Genomic DNA, 19,815 nt, shown 5'->3' with positions numbered 1-19,815 from the left:
AATTGTCTTCATGTCTCTCAGCACCACACACGCACAAGTATGTGTTCTAACCGTGTGTACATGTGTACGCTTGTGTATGCACTCTTTCTCTCGCTCTTCCTCTCCCTCTCTTAAACACATTTTCTCTATTTCATTTATCCACTTCTGTTTCAGGTTTTTGTCACTTTTCCTTTATTTTTTCTCTCCTCTTCTCATCCGTCTCTGTCTGTTTGCTCCCCTCTCTCTGTCGCTCTTTGTCCCTCTGAAACTGATCTTTTCTTCTGAACATATTTCTCTTTGACAGAGACGTGATTGAGAATGTGTGTTTAACCGCTGTGTCTACTAAGAGGCCCTGAGAGTGCTGAGCCCGACTGTGTGTTTAGTGTGTTCTTGTGTGTGTGTGTGTGTGTGTGTGTGTGTTTGTGTGTGTGTGTGTGTGTGTGTGTGTGTGTGTGCGCGCGCGCGTGCACGCGCACCATCATTATGACTATGGGTGGGCAGTGTCACAGGGTTACTTTACTGACTTTACTGTCAGCTTTAGGCTAAGTATAGAGGTTATGATTATCTGTGTGTGGGGGGCGGTCTATGTGTAGGTGCGAGGTAATTTATAGGTATTTTAATAGCATAAAAAAGAGAGAGGAATAACAAAGAGGCTTACATTTAAGAACCTTGATGAAGTTGTCTTCCTCTAATCGGTGTATGTAAACACACACACACACACACACACACACACACACACACACACACACACCTATACAGTATATTCACATGTATTTGTTTCAGTTACATTTTCAGCAACCTCTCATATACACTGCTCACACACTCTGTTCCATCCAGTCTAAGGACTCCTTGGAGTGCTGCTATCACTGGAGGCACTATCATTCCTAGTGTGGGACATCTGTCTCTTCCCAGAGGCAAAGTGACACTTGCTCACACACATACTATACAGTGGGGGGTGTTCCACTTTAGGTAGTTTATCTGTAACACACACACACACACACACACACACACACACACACACACACACACACACACACACACACACACACACTCAAATGTTTGTGTAAAGACTAATGTTACCTATATCCAGCACTGCCTTTTAACTTCCCAAGTGCACATCTAACAATAACACCTACCCATCTTAAAGAGTAAGAAGACAGATATGTTTAAAATGTCATAACAAAGAAAAGGAAAGCTGCGTGGGCTCAATCGAGTCGTACAATCAGAGAGGCACTCATTTTCAGTGGGGTTGCGTTTCATAAAACACATTAGATCAGGCTACTACAGAGAATGAATGAATGAATGAATGCCTTGTTTGTAGCAGCCTAGTCTGCTGTTTTTTTATGTATGACACAAAAACTCTGTGTAAAGATTTTTTTTTTTGACTTAAGGCATTTCTAATTTGAAGAATACTGCAAATTAAGTAGTTGTATAAAACCAAAGATGGTTTCTACTTATAGATGTATACTAAAAAAAAAAAAGGTTGATTTATAAATAATACCATTTTTAATGTATTTGGCAAGCATATTTTAATATAGTTGCCTTTGGTATAACTTAGTCACAAGGTTAAGTCCAATTATAAGCAATATATAAACCTTTTCTGAGTATATTATGACTCTGTTTGATAGAGTTAATGGAGAGAGACAGGCTTCTTTTTTGAGTTTAAGCCAAGGACATTTATAATATTGTTAAGCAGGCCATACCTCTGATGAGCGCAAAGAAAATAAACTGAAAGCATACGCTCTTATTTTTTGCTTTGAAAGAAGTAAACACACTTGAATAATCTTGTTTTTTATGAAATTAGCCAGCATAAAACCAACAAAGATAAAACTTACAAGACAGCACCCATGACCCAAATACACACCACGAATCATGGTTGGCTCTGAGTGTCTATCGAGAACCTTTTTGTTTCATCTCAGCAGATTTGGCTCCGTTTGACCCCCTGAACTGCGGTGTTGTAACTGTGGAATGAATGTGTCCGCTACTGTGACTAATCATGACTTCCTTTTATCAAAGCTCAACTTTGATGTCTGCAATCATTTCGGCTTTTCAGTTTGTGTAGTGCTCCAAATTAATCGTCACGGGCCAAAATATGCAACTTATAAAAGACTGTATTTAATGCATGTGAAAGGATCAGAAGGAGATATAAGGGAGGAAATCAGGACTATTTGGGGTGATTTAACCCTAGTTTCCCAACTCTTTGTGTGTGTCTCCCTTTCTATCAGATGTGTGAGTTGCCTGAGCACCAGGTGGAAATGTTACTGGAATCAGGAGAACCACCTATGTGTCTCCAGTAAAGACGAGTCAAAGCACAATCTGCTAGAGGTGAGTTCTCCCCTCCCCGCAAACAGATGCCTAGCTGATCTCACTTCTCACACTCCACCATGTAAAAGTATGGTGAAGAAATCTGACTCCAGAGGTACTCATGAGGCAATTCAGCATGAGGTTACAAGCAGTCCAAACACAGTATGTTAAAGCCAGCTATAAAATCTGAGGAGATTCTTGTTTAGCAGACTTGTAACAGGTTCATGAAGCATTTTAAAGTGACCTTGTATCAAGTTTCTCATTTTGTGTGTCTCTGTTTGGATATCTCAAGGAAAAACAGATCCACTGGGCCTCTTCTTGTTGGCATAAAATGTCATGGCTGCTTGCTGCCAGTGAAGAGATAAATCTTTTCAGTGACGGTTTTACATACCGCTCAACTGTGAATGCAGTAGGTGACTGTACAAATTGATTATGTAGATGTTTTTCTGGCTATGTGAAGTCCCTTAAGCGTGTAAATTACTTTGAAAAACAGTGAATAGTGTAAAAGTCTTGGCACGCGTTCTTGAAATGGCTGTGAAACAACAAAGTGTATCCAAAACTAGTGTGGCCTCATTGAAACTAATTAAAGCACCACTATTGTGTTATTCATGCGCCCTCTGAAGTTTTATGACCTGGCCAGGTCTTAAGACCTCTGTGAGGATAAGGTTTTGACCTGGAGACACAGGGGTCCAGTCACACTACTAGTTCCAGTAAAGAGGATAGGTCATGAGTCCCAGTCCTCTGGTCAGATGACTTTCAGTGTTTAATTGCTGCATGTGTTAAATGTTTCACTTTTACATCACATGACCGTCTGATAATGGAAAGACATGCTGAAGTAATAAAGATATCACTGCATTCTTTTGGAAACATAATAGAGCCTAGTCAGGCGTGCTGTTTAAAATCCCCAAGATACAGGAAAATAAACATATTAAAGAAAGCACATGAGGCTTCCTTTTTAGATTTTAGGTCATTTTTAAGCATTAAATGCTCGATTAGCTTTTCGTAATGTAGGTCATAAGGAGATAAGGAGGTGGGTTTTTTTTCCTGTTCTGCAGAGACCATCACAGTGTCCGGTGGGTCTGCTTTTCAAATCCCTCATTGTCTTTCTATTTGAAGCTTTTGTTGTTTCCATCCGAGCGAGACTTCACCCTCTCATTTCCTCCTCTGCCAGATAAACAGGACAGGTATTTTGGTTTGCGGATGTGTGCATGGGAGTTATTGTTTTTTTGAAGGGTTTTTTTCTTTTTTTGGTAAGTGCTATATGTCACTTCCTGCCCTCGCATCCCATTTCACCACAGAATGCAGCTTCCTGTCCCAGCTTGGTCGCCGCAGAGGTTCCTCCATCACCCTCAGGGACGGCCCAGGATTTCACCTTATCCCTGACCAACATCCAAGAGGTACGACAGACACTACAACTACCAAGCTGGACATTGTCCAAAATGCATGTTGTGAAAATGGCTGGAAGAAAACAGAGGCATATGGTGTGTTTACTTCAAGCTGAGTTAAACACAGATGGATGTTGGTGCACTGTGATTTTGGTGAATGAATGAGTAAAACCAGAGAAAGGGCCATCTCCATGTTGTCAGATGACAGTGAAAAATGAGCGAGGATCTTTATGCCTATGTTGCTCACTGCTCAGCTGTCAGTGCCCACCACGGCTCTGGTGTCTAACTGTGAAGAGCTGAGGTGTGTCTTTGTCAGCATATTGTAAAATGTGCAGTTGCTCCGAGGCAGCACACCCGGCAGGAGCTGTTTTTTTTCCTCGTGTTCATTTTAAATGAGTCCTTCCAGAACACTTTTTTAGACTCCTATTCTCATCCCTAATCCACACTGAGCAACTCAGACGCTGATCCTGCATCACTGATAAAGACATGACTGGGATCCTCTCAAAATTCCTGTGCCGACTAGTTGCCAGGCGTGGTCAGTCACACGTCTCACCCTAGTCGGCCTGTCCAGCCACTCGTCTTGGTGTGTTGCTATGGTGACAGACATTGAGTCACATACAAAACCACATATAGGCACACACACAAGCGCGGACACACACACACACACACACACACACGTACATCCTCGGGGCAGCCAGAGCCAATCATACTACACTTAGGTTTCATTATGAGAGTTTAAACAAACTGCCGTTGTGTTCATAGTCATCCAGAAATCGCAACAGGAAATTTGTGTCAGTCATGCTTGTTCTCTCTTCTGGAATTTGCAGTGAATTTTGGTTTGGTCCCTTATGTTTTACCAAAAGGGAAACCCAGAATAAATTATTTAGATTGACTGTGATAAACATTCCACTTCAACACTTAGCAACAACCAGATGCTTGCAAGATTGGCCTCTAATATTTATTAGATCTCTGAATGAAGAGAGCATTTCAAGGTGGGGTATTGTGGTGTTACTGTAGTCTGGTAGAAAAAGCCTACCAGATGGCAAAAATTTCAAGCTTCTCTAGTGTCAAAAAGCACAGAAAAATAGTCTTGAAGAGGCCAATGAAAGTAGACCAATTTCAGCTGGCTGGATTCACAAGTGATTTCATCCACTTTAAGCACTTATCCGTTACTGGCCCTGCCTGTCTTTGCTTCTTTATGTTCTTACCTTCACATAGTATGGCTCAGTTACACTCAGGGCACTCATTGTTTGAAGACTGAATTCATATTCATTACCCTGGCTCCCAGATGACTCGCTGAGGTGTGGTAGTCCAGATGTTTATGAATATGAATTTTGAATGGATCTCATCTTTTCCTGGCTGGGACAATTATGGCAGGTTACTTCAGTTTCCTGGTGTTACAACACTTTCAAGCAATGAATTGCAACCAGACATGTTTGAAAGAACATTTCTTTGCAAGTGTTGAAAACAACATCTGTAATTGCTTTAATTGGAGTTATGGTTATGATAGCAGTATCGGATATGCATTGAAATGCATGACTGATATTTGAGGGTATGCAAGTTTATGGGCTGAGATCACATTATTTATCAGCCCTGAGTTAGAACCTGCTACTCCTCAGTCAGCTCAATTAGCTCTGACTAATATTATAGACAGGAAATGAGCTCTTAAACAGTTGCCAACGAGGAAGTTGTGCTGTTCTTCCGCTGGCGACTCCACACAATGTTAGTATTATAAACAGTGGTAGTGATATGTATGTAAAAGGGATTGACCAATTGTCAGTTGTTATTATTATTATATATTATTGTTTAGTTATTTTAGTGAAGAGTTTATTAAATTTTATTTTTTCGTATGTTCACAGTTAACGCACTTAATGCACTTTGTGGCATTTATTGTTCTTATGTTGTTCATATAATTGTTCACAAAACCCTTCCATTAAACCTGTATGGAGTGAAAATTAAGCCTTGAGCTGGGGTTTGTATTGCTGTAAATTTTGTTATAGAAATTTTAACATTTTCTGCATCTGAATTGGTTTTTGGCCTCCTTGACTTATTAATAATTGGTATTAGCCTGGAAAAAAAATGGTATCAGTTAATCCCAAATATGTAATCTGTGTAGAATGGACAGCCATCTTTCCATTGTGGATTTGAACTCACATTCACGGCTAATTGTTAAGTGTCATGAGATAATTTATGTTGTGATTTGGCGCTACACAAATAAAATTGACTTGATAATTGACTTGACTTGACAATCACAGCACCGGAGATGTGCGAGCAAAAAGGTGAAACCCACCAGTTCCATCTGTGTTGCCAGCAAATAATGCTTAATGGTTAACAGATCCATGCTCTGTATTGGCCAGTATGCATTTTTGGTAATCAGAGTCTGTATCAGAAGGAAAAAAAGCTTCAGAATATCTCTTTAATACTGTATATTACTCAAATGTACCAGGGAGAAGAACTGGAGTGTGACTTCGGGACGGAGCAGCGTTATGAGGCCACATGGCTGAACAACTCCACCATCAAGTGCAGTGGAGTGACAGTAAGTATAGACAATTACCTACCAGAAATAACCACTATGTTTTTTTTTTTTCTTTTGCCAAGAATCAGTTTCTGTTTCAGTGTGTTCATTATTGTTCAGTCTGAGGCTCAGTTTAAGTTGTTTTGCTACAGTTATTTGAAATCCTTATTTGCTAGTTAGTGAAACGCTTTGGAGGCAAAAATGACAAAACCAACACAGATGCTCAGCAGCAAATTTGAACTGTTTCCGCCTACCTTTCTTTCCATTCAGCTGTCCACAAATCAGAAGAGTCAGGTTTACCACCTCAACCTGAGGAGGAGGGGATACTTCGCCAGACTTGTTGAAGACACTTTTGTAGACAGCCCTAAGCCAATGAAAGGTAAGACATCATACTTATGTACCATACTATTTAATTTAAATTGCAAGTAAAAAAAAATACAATAGCCATCTGTTACACACTTGCAGTTTGTTCAAGTTCTCCTGTATTTTCAATATAATTATACAGCAGCTAAAACTAGAGGAATTCTGACATAGTTGCCACTTCGAATACATTTCACCTGTGCTTGAATGTTCTCTGGTGAGATTGTTGGAAGTCTTTCAACCGAGATAAATAAAGATCCACTTACTGGGAATAAAACTGCTTTTCACTCATGATGTGATAGAATGTGTTTTACAACACATAATTTGCCAACAACTACTAATTTTCCATAATTTATATTCTGCCACCATCTAATTACATATAATGATTGTATTGTGTAGAACATAGACTCAATTTCAGGTGTTTTAAATGCTTTGTACAAGCCATGTCCATATGTATTGTTGCAAATACAATTTGAGCTCCATGACAACAGAGAGATAATGAGAAGTGGAGTGTGTGTTGTTGAACTTGGCACATCGTCTACAGTGCAGCTTCCAGCCAGACCTCGCCTTTTCCAGCCCCAGATGTGCAGTTCACAGACCATGTGTTCTGCATGTGAACAACAGCCGTGGGCCACTGCCAGACTCTGTTAACGGATATGACGATAACTCCATAACATGCATTAGTCATCAAAATTTTAAAAAGGCACTTTATCACGCCTACGCAGGCATACACACAATGTAAAGTGTGTACAAATGTATACACAGATGCACATGTAGTGATAAAAAGGGACCTCTCCCAGGGAGACACTTGGAACAAAATTATCTGTTTCTCACTGGCTTTGTTCTCCACTACTCCACTCTTTTCTTGTACGGGTTATTTTTATAGCCATGAATATATCATCCTGTGAATTCTTCAGCTGTTTATTTAGAGAATACAGTCCATATGTTTCATATAAACTTGGACAGAAGTCCAACAGATGAGGAAAATCCTGCTCATTAATGCTAATGATTTCCTGTGTATCTCTCCTACTTCCCATCTCCCTCTAGTGGAGGTGTATAACTGTGGGGTGGGGAGTGCAGACTGCTCCCAGTGCTGGGGCCGTGAGGATCAGGGTCACCGCTGTGGTTGGTGTGACAACAGCTGTAGGCTGAGGGATGACTGTCAGCTAAACAGGGATCAATGTCCAGCTCCAGATATCCACAAGGTAACATCACAGGTTAAACATGCATGAAAATATGCATTATCAAGACACAAATGAGTGAATCATGGGGTCATTCACATGGTTTGAATTGCAATGCCCTGTCTGTCTCTTGTCAGCTGCTCCGGGAATGTTTGAATAGAGTTTGTAATAACACTAACACTCACTTTAGCCACCAGAGCCCTCGGGGGACACAATCAATCAGGAGGGCATGAGAGCACCTTCTGCCTTATGTGGCTATAGTTTGTGTATAACAGTGCGGAGGGGATATGAAAGCTATGTAAGGCTCTTTGAGTGGAAAACCGCAGTAACCAGAAAAAGGCAAATTAGAAGCTTGAGGGATTTTGGATTTGTGGCTATAGTAACACTGGTAGAGTTTAAGGCGTGCTTATGATCCACTGGATCCAACTATGGTCAAATCATGATGATTGGAAAGGATGGCCTTTATGGATCTCATTTGCATGATCATATTCATTTGTTTGTCCAACGGTAATGGGAGTATATTTTCTGCTGCTGCAACACATTCTATCAGAGCAGCCTCAGTAGGCGGTCAAGGGAAGCACGGTTCACATGAGACCCAGTCGGCCTGAACTTCCTGTAGATAAAAACCTGGGCAGCCCAGGAGAATAAGCAAGTAGAACAAAGCAGGCAGACACACAAGTCTTCCCTCTGTCTCACACAAACACACACACACACACACACACACATACGCAGGCCCACAATCTGTCATGCAAAAATAGGCCATATTGAAGCATTCACGATTATCCCTCATTCTTTGTAGCTGTCAGCACACTGTGACTAACAGGATGCTATGTGAGAGTAACTTATGTGGACTTCTTATGTGACTGAAGTTAGCCTGGTTGAGAGTCCTTTGGCGTGGGTAGGCCCTTATTGCGATACTCTCCTTCTTCCTCCTTTTCACACACTCCCAGTGACTCTCAGGAGAGCGACGGGTTGCAAAAAGGATACTGGGGCTGCGGTTCTGTGGGGTGTGTGATGCAATTCTTTGGCAGCCATGTTTTCCCAGAGAATCCACAGGGGTTAAAGCCCAAGTACTTTGGATTTTACAAGGAAGAAAAATCAGCTCCTCCTGAACATTCACACCATAACACACACCAAAGCAGCCTAAGTGCAGCTTAGATAATGAAACATGTATATGGAGAGAGAAAATAGTCACAAATGTGTATTACATCAACCTCAAATGAAAAATATGATTTACACATTTGGGGAACTCAGAAATGTGTATTCCAATCCTTGCTCGCAAGGTCTCCTATAGAGCTTTTTAAATTTGACTAACCTTCACAGATCTGATGATCACTTTTGAAAAGCTTTCTTGTATGTGTGTTTCTATGAGTGTGCACAGTTCATCTGACAGGAACAGATTTACATGTTGCATTTATATGTTGCATATGTTAATCTTATAATTAATACTCATGTGTATTGCTGAATAAGATTGTGAAAAGAGTCTCAAACATGTACATGTAAATACAAATGAGCTTTGCTTATCATGTGACATTGTAAGTGGACACTGCACCAAAATAAAGCATGACAAATTTGTAATTTTCACTTGAGGATCCAACAATTGATATATATTTTTTGCTGTGCTTTCTTACATTCAAGCTCCACCACATGCACTTAGTGCCCATAATCAATAATTTACAAGAGGAATTTATTATTATTTAAACACAATACTTAATTGTGGGAAATGCTTTCTATTCAGTGCATTGGCGTGAAACAATGGAGACATTTATCATCTCTAAGGGCCCTTTATTCTCATGGTAGGTCCACAGTTTAAAATAACATTGATTAGAAGTACATCAATGGCATCCACAAGAGGAAATGCCAAACATCCACAACATGAAACAAGATGGATAGAACAGAGGGAGGTTAGTGAGGCGTAAATGGTTGGTAGAGAGGATGAAGAGCCAGTTGGACAGCAAAAGGGTGGAGAGGGGTACGGTATAGTGAGAAACCTTTTCCTGTTTTTGTCCTCATGTCCTCCTTGATTAGTGTGATGTAGAGGAACTGGAGTGAGCAGTGAAAGATGAAAGCTCTGACTTCAAAGCAATCTATCCAAAAAACAATGAAAAAAGAGGCAAAAAAAATAGCAAACATATGGATTTTATCATTTAGACAGATTCACCAGTGCATGTTGTATATCTGCAGTGTATTTGAAATATTTTTGATCTGATACGATGATGTGGAATAATTTAGTCCTTAAATACATTTCATAGATTTATCATTTTTAGTGGAGGTTTTACAGACGCATTCCCACCCTCTGAGCTCCCCGGAGGCCTGGCAAAGTCGGGGCTGTAAATCAAGACTCACAGACTTGCAAGAGGTGTAAATGAGCAGCATGCCAGCTGATGTTGATGTCAGTACTCAGTGGAACCACAGAGACACACTCGGTGCCATAAGACGCACATTGATAATAAATAACTCCACTTACTGCTGAGCTCTGAAGAGAAGAAGAGGGTGGGTGCTTTAGTGTGTCTGTGTTCATATATGCCTTTATGTGTTTGCTGTGCGTTACGAGTGCATAGAAGGATGTGGATTTGTGTTTTTGGCAGGAACTGTATGTTTGTGGTGCAACTAAGCACAGGGTGGCCACACTTAATAGCCACAAGCTTAATAAAACCACCTGTGGCTCACAGAAATACTGCAAATTATCGATTGGTTTCAACTGTAGGTTTTTGCACATTATTTAAAGTCTCTACTTAGCAACCTCTCATTTACCCATTAAAAATTAAAAAAATGTGTATACATACATATGGGTGTGTGTGTGTGTGTGTGTGTGTGTGTGTGTGTGTATTTATATGTGTGTGTGTGTGTATTACTTTTACAAGCTTCAAATTATCAGAATGCAGAGGCAGACTTTTGTTCCCCACCTAGCTAGACCTAACAGAGGAGCTGTTTTCATTCTCCAGCTCAGTTTGTGATTGAGCTGGAGCCCAGCTAATAAGACAGAGGGGTCACAATGACCGCCAGTCAGCCAGGGGTCATTCATTGGATTCTGCTTGGGTAGCTATGCTACAGTGGCAAGATCAGTGTAGATTGCTTCTGTCTGGGTGTCGGAGATGCTATTTCAAAACTGTTTCTGTGGTGACTGGAGAGGTGACAGCCCTCTCCTTTCTCTCTGTGGCTCCTGAATGGAGAGTTAGAAGACCAAATGCGAGGGTTGAAATAATGTGAGAGTGCGCCTCTGAACAACAGCAGAAATGCTACTAAGGAATTTGACATAGCAGAGATACATGCAAACAGATGAAAGGGAATAACGCTATGCTTTAATTCCCCCGTTGAGGCTTTGCTCTCTCACTACCATCAGCATTCGCTCTCCTCTCGACACTCAGTTCCCGAAATTGCCTCACCACTCATCCACCTTTTTGCTGTGCTCTCCACCTCACCTCCCTGGCACTCACTCTCTCACTCATGCTTTCTCTTGAGGGATGTGAAGGGGGCTCTTAGCCTGCTCTTTATTTGCATGTGCTGTGGAGGAACAGAGACTGAAGAGTCTCAAACAGTTAAGAGATGGCATTTTGTGTGTGTGTGTGTGTGTGTGTGTGTGTGTGTGTGTGTGTGTGTTTGTGTGTGTGGTTGTGTGTGTGTGTGTGTGTGTGTGCGTGCGTGCGTGTGTGGTTGTGTGGTTGTGTCCGTGTTGAAGACTGAGATCTAATTGATTTCAGTCTTCAGCAAGATAACACTTGCACCCCCACTTGGCCTCATGTCTCCATGTCAGCAGCAGGGACTTTCTCTTGATTGTCCATCAGTTTCATAATCACATATCATTACAGGTCTTTTTTAAAAGAGGTAATCTACAGATGAGCTTTAATTCATTGTACATAATGGAAGGTTTTTCTCCCCCCCCTTCACCCTCACTTCACCCCGTTATTTTTCAGATCTTCCCCCTCAGGGGCACCGTTGAAGGAGGCACCCTTCTGACAGTGCAGGGCAGGAACCTGGGCCGAAGGGCTGGAGCAGTGAAAGTCGTCATTGGAGATGCCCCATGTACTCTGCTGCCTGAGCTCTACACTGTCTCTGTAGAGTAAGCATCCTAAGAGCTTTATACTAACAGATGCATTTACAGTGGTTGAAGGAACATATTAATTTTAGTCACGCCATCATTGGGACACAGTGAAGAATATGTCCAATTGTAAAAAGGTCCTGGGTCAAATTCTCTGTTGACCCAGGTCCTTTCTGTGTGGAATTTGGACTTTGTTCAAATGCAGTGGACGAATTTTATTTATATCATGTACAGTGACTATTAAGATTTCTGCTTATGCTAACCACAAGAACCTGCATTCTAATATGCATACAACTGCTGTGGGTCTAATAATCGTGATAATGAGAATAATCATAAGCATGGATACCACAGTACAACCAACTGTCTTCCTACCTCATATAAACAAAGCTTCCATTCCTCTGTGGGGTACTCTGCTGATTCTCAAAGATATTAATGTGCCAGCATGCTGTATGTAATCTTCTTTGCTTCTTTTAACATCACAATTGTCTACTAAGTCTACAATTTAGCATGAAATCACCAGACCAAATCATATCTGCCAGACATAATAAAACATGATCCAGCACATTTTCTTGGTTTAAAGGAAACTTATAATTTGACCTGTATCAAAATCTTTCTTTATATCTATTTTATATCAAACACATCAAAAAAGGTGCCTTGATAAAAGTAGTTGAAATGTTTGTATGTATTCATTCAGCAGTGAAAACCTAAATTATAATTAGAGTTAAGAGGTTAGTAATGTAACATTTTTTAAAAAATGTGCATTAAAGCTGCAGCTGGATTGGTGGGATGATACCTATCAATTATCTGTTGTCATGGTAACCTTGCTTTCAAGCAAATAAGTGGTCAGATGGACAGCAGATAAAGATAGAGAAGGACATTAATCAACATTATATCCGAACCTAGTGTTCCAGTGGGCTTCTAGAGTTACTTTAATTCCGTTACAAAATTCATGATAGAATGAAATAGTACAAGATAAAAATGATAGTGTAAGTCGTTTAAGAGCAGTGATATAAAAGTATATTAATAAAATAGGAATAAAACCCTTCTGTACCTTCTTGTTCTTGGCTCAGTCTCAATATCTTTAACTTTCTCATTCACAGTCCCATTCTTCCCACTTATCTATGGCAACAGTAATTGACAATGGACTCCCAGCCTCAGCGAGAGGTGCATAGAAGATAGGCAAAAAAGGAAAGGAAAAAAAGTATTTAGAATATTTAGTACAGTCAGGACCTCAATGTTGCTTCACACTATTTCCAGTTCTGATTTACCAGTTCAAAATTCTATTTTAGAACAATTTCCAGTTCTGAGGTGCTTAACAGAAATGATTCTGAGATACTTTCCAGAAACAGTTCTGAGTTACATTACATAATAACCAGTTCTGAGCAAAAATTTTGTTTTTCAACCCAGTAATTTAGATATTTTACAGAAACAGCCACTATACAGTTTCTGACAGTGCTATGGACAGTTTTACAGAGAAATGATAAAGTTTGAAAGAGTGCAAGATAAGATTAACAGGCCATTTCAGGGCAATGATTAAGAAAGAATTAAGGGTACAATAAAAGTCAATCAAATTATGTGGTAAAAAGATAGGTTTTGAGCTGCCTTTTGAAAATGTCAAGTGTGTTGGCTTCCCCTGATATTTATGAGTAATGTGTTACACAACTTTGGGGCGTAGTTGACAAAATCTGCAACACCGATCTTATTATGACAGTTTCTGGTGACCAATTGACCTGCATCTGATGATCGCAATGTCCTAGCTGGTGTGTAGTTGGTAAGAGAGTTTATAATGTAGCCCGGTCCCATACCATTTAGAGCCTTGTATATAAGGAGGAGGACCTTAAAGTCAGTTCTAAATGTCACCTGAAGCCAGTGCAGAGTAGCCACACTGGAGTAATTTGCTCTCTTCTCTTGGTTGTAGTTAATTGTCAAGCAGCAGATTTCTGAATAAATTGAAGCCTGCCTGTGGTCTTCTTTGGGAGGCCAATGAGGAGCGGATTATTGTAATCGAGTCAGTTTGAGATAAAGGGGTGGATTAGTTTCTCAGCATCCTTTTGATTTATAAATGGACATACTTTAGCTATGTTTTTAATGTGGAAAAATAATTGTCACCTTGTTAGTGTGAGACTTGAAGCGAAGATCTGAATCGATAATAATGTGAGACTAGTAACCTCATGTCTAACCCAAGGAGTAAGCTTTCCCATGTTATTCTATTGCATTTCTCTTTTTGTTGCAGGGCCAACTAATAGGTTTTCAATTCAGGTTTTAATTCATTTAACTTTAAGAAATTATTGCTCATCCATTTATTAATTACCATAAGAAAATCGGAAATGGATTTAATAGCTGAAGCATTAATTGGTTCTACAGAGATGTACAGTTGTGTGTCATCCGCATAGCTATGGAAACATACATTGTGCCTTCTAGTGATGTCCCTAAGCGGTAGCATACTGTATGTAGCAAAAATAATAGTAGATCGAGGCAGCTCCCCTGTGGAACTCCAAAGTATGTGTTGTGTTTCTCAGACGCATGGTCTCCAATGCTGATATAATACTTTCTCCCTTTGATATATGTTCTGAACCATTTTAATACATAGTCTAAGAGACCAACTAACTGTTCTATGCGACCAATTAGGATGTCATGGTCGATCGTGTCGAATGCTGCGCTCAGGTCTAAGAGGACAAGAATCGATAACTTTTTTGCGTCAGTGTTCAGTCTACGATCACTGATCATTTTAGTAAGCGCAGTTTCAGTGCTGTGCCCCATTCTGAAAAGTGATTGAAATTCCTCTAGAATGTTGTTTTCTTTGAAAACACTTTGTTTGAGCTGAAACTATCTTCTCAAGTATCTTGCTAATGAATGGAAGGTTGGATATTGGTCTATAGCTGGTCAGTGCACTACTGTACTGTCAAGGTTAGGTTTCTTTAGAAGTGGTTTTACAGCAGCTGTTTTGAAAGCATTTGGGGAAATACCTGTTTGAAGAGAGTTTTTATAATCTTTAGGACATGAATGGAAACACTGTCAAACGTCCGCTTTAAAAAAGCTGTAGGAACGGGGTCAATGCAAGAGGTTGAGGGATTACATTAGGTGACTATTGTACAAAGTTCAGTAGGTGCAATGCACGTGAATTTCCCCATGGTTACATCTTTTTTACAGGGTTTACAGACGTTATCCATGTTTACAACAGAAGTGATGCTGGCTCTGATTGAAGTTATTTGGCTGTCAAAAACCAATGCATGTTCTCCACATTTTAATATAAAGGAGTAGGAGGTGGGGGTGGATTTTAGTAGCTGGTCAATAGTTTAGAATAAAATTCTGGGATTTCCAGAATTCTCCGTAATAGTCTTGGAGAAATGATCCCTTTTAGCCAGACATGCTGCTTTGTTATAAGCAGTCATAGCCTCTTTGTAAATGTTGAAGGAGATTGTAAGCTTAATCGTCTTCCATTTTCTTTCAGCTGCCCAACATGCTCTCTTAGTCTGCTTTACATTGCCATTGTTAAACCGTGGGGAGATTCTACCAGTTGACCTCTTTTTGAACTTTAGGGCAACAGTGTCTAAGGCAGTTGAGAGATTATTGTTAAGATTTTCAACCACGTCATTTAATGACCAGTTCAGGCTGGGTAACTGAAATGGTTGCCTGATATTTGAGATAATTGCCACAGCCACATCATTAAAGACTCTCTTTTAATCCACATATTCTTTTTTTTTTTTTTTTTTTTTTTTACCTTTGTTAAGATTAGTTTAGCATCAAAAACACAGTGATGGTCAGGTATAGGTAATTCAGTTGTTGAGACCCGGGTGACAGTGGTGCAGTGGTTAGCACTGTCATCTCATAGCAAGAGGGTTCCGGGTTTGAGCCCCTGTTTGATCCCAGGGCTTTTCTGTGTGTTGTTTGCGTGTTCTCCCTGCCTGCGTGGGTTCTCTCTGGGTACTCCGGCTTCCTCCCACAGTCCAAAGATGTACAAGTTAGGTTAATCGGTGACTTTAAATTGACTGTAGGCGTGGCTGTGAGTGAGAATGGTTGTGTGTCTATATGCGTTGGCCCTAAGACTGGCCATCTGTCCATGGTGTACCCCACATTTCGCCTGAAGTCAGCTGGGATAGGACCCAGCCCCCCCCTACAACCTTTAACGTATAAGCATTATATAAAATGGATGGATGGAATTATTGAGACCTTATCATTGTTTAAGCCTGTAGTTATGACAACATTGTGTGTATTGCCATTATTTGTGTGTAGCTTTGTTTACATGTTGTGTAAACTCAAAGTTATCCAACAGATTCATGAGTTTGATAGTTCTGGAATCATTCTTCGTATTAATATGAATATTCTGTCTCCATTTATGATCAGCCTCTAATATCTGGTAATACTAAATGAGACCAGTTCTGAGAATTCCTGTAGAAATAGCGATGAAGATCTTGGTGGCCTACATACTGTGATAATGAGCACCAACAGTTCAGTTTTGAGCTCAATAGTAAGGTATTCAAATAAAGAGAAAACACCTGGATAGATGTCATGGCATAAACAGGATGTATCAGAAATAGCAGCTCCTCCTTTCCCATTCTGTCGAACAAATTGAAAATATCCATAGTTTGGTGGACAAGCCTCAATTAAAGCTGCTACACCAGTGGTGCTGTTAAGCCAGGTTTTCAGTAAAAACATGAAATTGAAGTTTTTTTCATTAATCAAGTGATTTACTTTAAAGGACTTGTTAGTTAATGATCTGATGTTAAGAAGGGCTAATTTTAACTGCAGGGTTTTTGTGGCAGGAGGGGAAACCGGTCTTAGCTGAACACTAAGAATTTAAGATGACATACGTGGCACTGATCGTACAATCTGTTTGTAGTCACAGTGTTCTTTGATTAGATTACTTAGGCTATTAGTAATCAGGACAGGAATACCTAGAACAGCTTTACGGCCACATCGTTGTTGCGACCAAGTCGGGTGGGTGTTGAATTCTTGGTGGTGGTGGTGGTGGGGGGTTAAACATTTTGGGATTTGGGGCTGTGAGACAGATCAGGGCGTTAATCTGAGACCAATATTTACCAGTTCAGTATTACCAGTTCTGTATTACTTTCATACTTTAAAGTTATGCATTGACAGGTTATTGGGAAAGCGTAAACATTTTTGAGAGGTGCCCTCTGATAGACAAGCTTGGAGACTTTATTACATATGAATAACTGAGTGGATATGTCTGCAAACAAATAATTAAGGCGCAGTTGCAAACTTTATTTTCTGTACCCAAAATCGAATCATGTCAAACAAGTGCATTTTAGGTGAAGTGTTTTAGATAGAAGAGGAGCGACACTTCACAAGCAACTGAAATCAGGTACAGTAAAGCATAATATTTCAGACATAATCCTTTCAATTTATAACTGACAATTTTGTATTCGAGGAGAGGCTAGAGGAGCCTCTAAATAAGTCCCCAGAGCAAACCTTACAGATCACCATCCTTGTTTATTTCAACCGTGTTTGCGTTGCTTCATTTTCATGCATTCATGAGGCTAATTTTCACAAATATTATTATGCAGCACACTACTCATTTAAAATGACTCCACTGCTATCCCCTAGTAGCTCAGGGACCATCACACTGTCACCATGGAGACAGCAGGACCTGGTTTTGACTCTGGCAGCTCAGTGGAAGTCAGTAACTCTACAATTACATCCAAACTTCAACTCAGTATCAGTAAATGTCCCTTGAATAGAACTGTTTATCTGGTCTTGCTCCAGTGAAGCCAATCATTGTATTAAGACCAGCATGAGGGTGACTTGTGGGTCTTACCTGTCACTCCAGCTGGCTGACACATTCCCCCAAACCGCATGTCGAAAAACAGCGAATCGCATTTTACTCCGGGGGTGATCTCATCTTGGATGGTCGTTTCTCATTGGTTGTTGAAACTGGTTGTTATGACAGCGAAACATATCCTCATTGCTGGAAGTGGCACTGACAAATCATAACATGTCACTTTGGCTGACAGTGTCAGCACACACAGGCACGCACAGTACTCGTATTGATGTGATCAAATTTGACCCTGTTTCTTTCCTGTTAGCTTAAACCCTTTTATTTTCACATTTAACTTAAAAACCCCCATTACAAATAAAACGTATCTAATCATAATTAATTCTCACAACAGTGTTAAAGAGTGCCAAACAGGATAAATACGTTTAACGCACTGAAATTTGAACTGGCCTTAGCATGCACACACCTGCACATGTGACCTCATTTACAAGGGCTGTTGAGACAGGTGCCTGCTCGTGTGCTGAAAGGTGAAAGTTCACATCTGGGTGCCAAAAAGGAAAATGTGCTGCTCTGGAGAGACGTTGTTCCACTCATACGCTGTCAACATTTTAATTAATGGCACTGTCAGTGGGAAATGCACCTGATTTTCTGGAGGGCTTCGCTGGATATTCAGCTCAGGTTCTTTACCCCTGCTATCATTTTCGCATGAGCCCTGAGCGACCTCATATCCACACAAACACCCACACACACATCCACATGCATGCATGCACACACATACACACACACACACACACACACACACACATACAGATTTGATTGTTGATGATCCTCATCATCTACTCAAGGGAAATGATCAGAGACATTTTCAAAAATAGCAAGTATATCACCATCTGAAAGCCATAATATCACAACAGTGGGGCGGTGCTGGAATGCAGGATAGAGGTCAGTTTACTCCTATTGGGTCTGCTTGTCCTTTGACTGTGATCATAGTGAATTAACATCACCCACCCACACACACACACACACACACACACACACACACACACACACACACACACACACACACACACACACACACACACACACACAGTGTGTTGTCTAAAAGCAGGTAGACTTATTTTACCATGTAACAGTTGATAATGTCTGACCTTTCTTAATATATACATTTATATGTATATGTGAGGGATTGTTTTGATTCTCAGTCTGATATAACCATGAAACAAATGCACCGGCTCACACAGATTCAGTCTCAAAATCACCTTTTGCCCTCTTTTATACGTTTCTTTTTTGTTTTTCCATTTTAATTCCTTTCTTCTTAAATGAGAACAGGTTAGAAGATGCAGCAGAAGGTTGCCTTCTTGACTGAGGGGAGGTTAATTTGATTTTAGTGACACATTTAACCTGATGTAATTAATGAGCAGACATTTTGGCCATATCAACAAATGGCTGTTATCTCGTGTTTCTTTAGAACATTTTAACAGCCAGTCTATGTTTGAACTGGGTTTGTTAAATGCTGTGGTTGTTTAGACTTGGGTACGATTTAAAGCATCAGTTTGAGAAGAATAAAGCCTGACACTTAAAAATACTCTGTTACAGCTTTATCCCTGAACAGAGCTGCTCTCAGCTTCAACAGCTTGACCCCGCAGCCAAGCCCAAATCTGTCCAGCCCTGCTTCATCTCACCGCATGCCTTGCCAGGTCCTCCTACGTAAACCTCAGCTCCTCTGCGTATGTAAATTCCCCACAATTCCTCCGTCAATCATCCGATCTTGCGCTGAGAATTTATAACCACTGTAGCACCCAACACCTGACTAAATAAACCGACAGAGTGTCAAGCTGGGAGGGGATCCTGTGAGGCGATAAAGGTTGTGTTTCCCCCTCTAGTACATTTATCCCAATGAGGCAACAAACGGTAGATTCCTGTTCCACAGTGTACCACAGTGTCATTAATATGAGATGTCCCTGTGGAGTGTGTGCTGATGACACAAGGCTTAATAACAGCCAGGAGGTGAGAGAACAAGCCTCAGCAGCCCTGTAATATCAGGCACATCTGGTCTGAGGAGCGTTGAACTTTACATCTCTTAATATCCGATATCTGGGGGCTTACTGGATTCCATATGTAAATTTAATGTGGTAGGGGCGACATGGTTTGGAGGTAGAGTTGCCGTCTCGCAACCGAATGGTTGCTGGCTCAATCTTACACATCTCTGTGACCATGTCAAAGCGTCCTTGAGCAAGACACTGAGCCCCTAATTGGTTCTAATGGCCCTGCAATGGACTAGTGACCCTTGCAGGGTGTACCCCACCTCTTGCCCAATG

The 19,815-nt window shown here is 40.5% G+C and overlaps 1 protein-coding gene across 1 annotated transcript in view; it reads left to right on the top strand.

Moving 5' to 3' along the window:
• The window catches only part of plxnd1 (plexin D1), a 76,663-nt gene that overhangs the window by 24,021 nt on the left and 32,827 nt on the right, over positions 1-19,815 (top strand). Inside the window, exons 8-13 of the mRNA XM_086213658.1 lie at positions 2,205-2,304; positions 3,582-3,680; positions 6,115-6,204; positions 6,454-6,562; positions 7,591-7,748; positions 11,639-11,784. Of these exons, the coding sequence (XP_086069784.1) occupies positions 2,205-2,304; positions 3,582-3,680; positions 6,115-6,204; positions 6,454-6,562; positions 7,591-7,748; positions 11,639-11,784 (702 nt within the window). The remainder of the gene's footprint in view (positions 1-2,204; positions 2,305-3,581; positions 3,681-6,114; positions 6,205-6,453; positions 6,563-7,590; positions 7,749-11,638; positions 11,785-19,815) is intronic.

The sequence above is a fragment of the Aulostomus chinensis genome, chromosome 9, assembly GCF_037954235.1.
Source record: "Aulostomus chinensis isolate RoL2024-O1b breed Wild chromosome 9, RoL_Achi_v1.0, whole genome shotgun sequence".
Lineage (NCBI taxonomy): Eukaryota > Metazoa > Chordata > Actinopteri > Syngnathiformes > Aulostomidae > Aulostomus > Aulostomus chinensis.
This window is presented reverse-complemented; position numbering and strand designations above follow the sequence as displayed.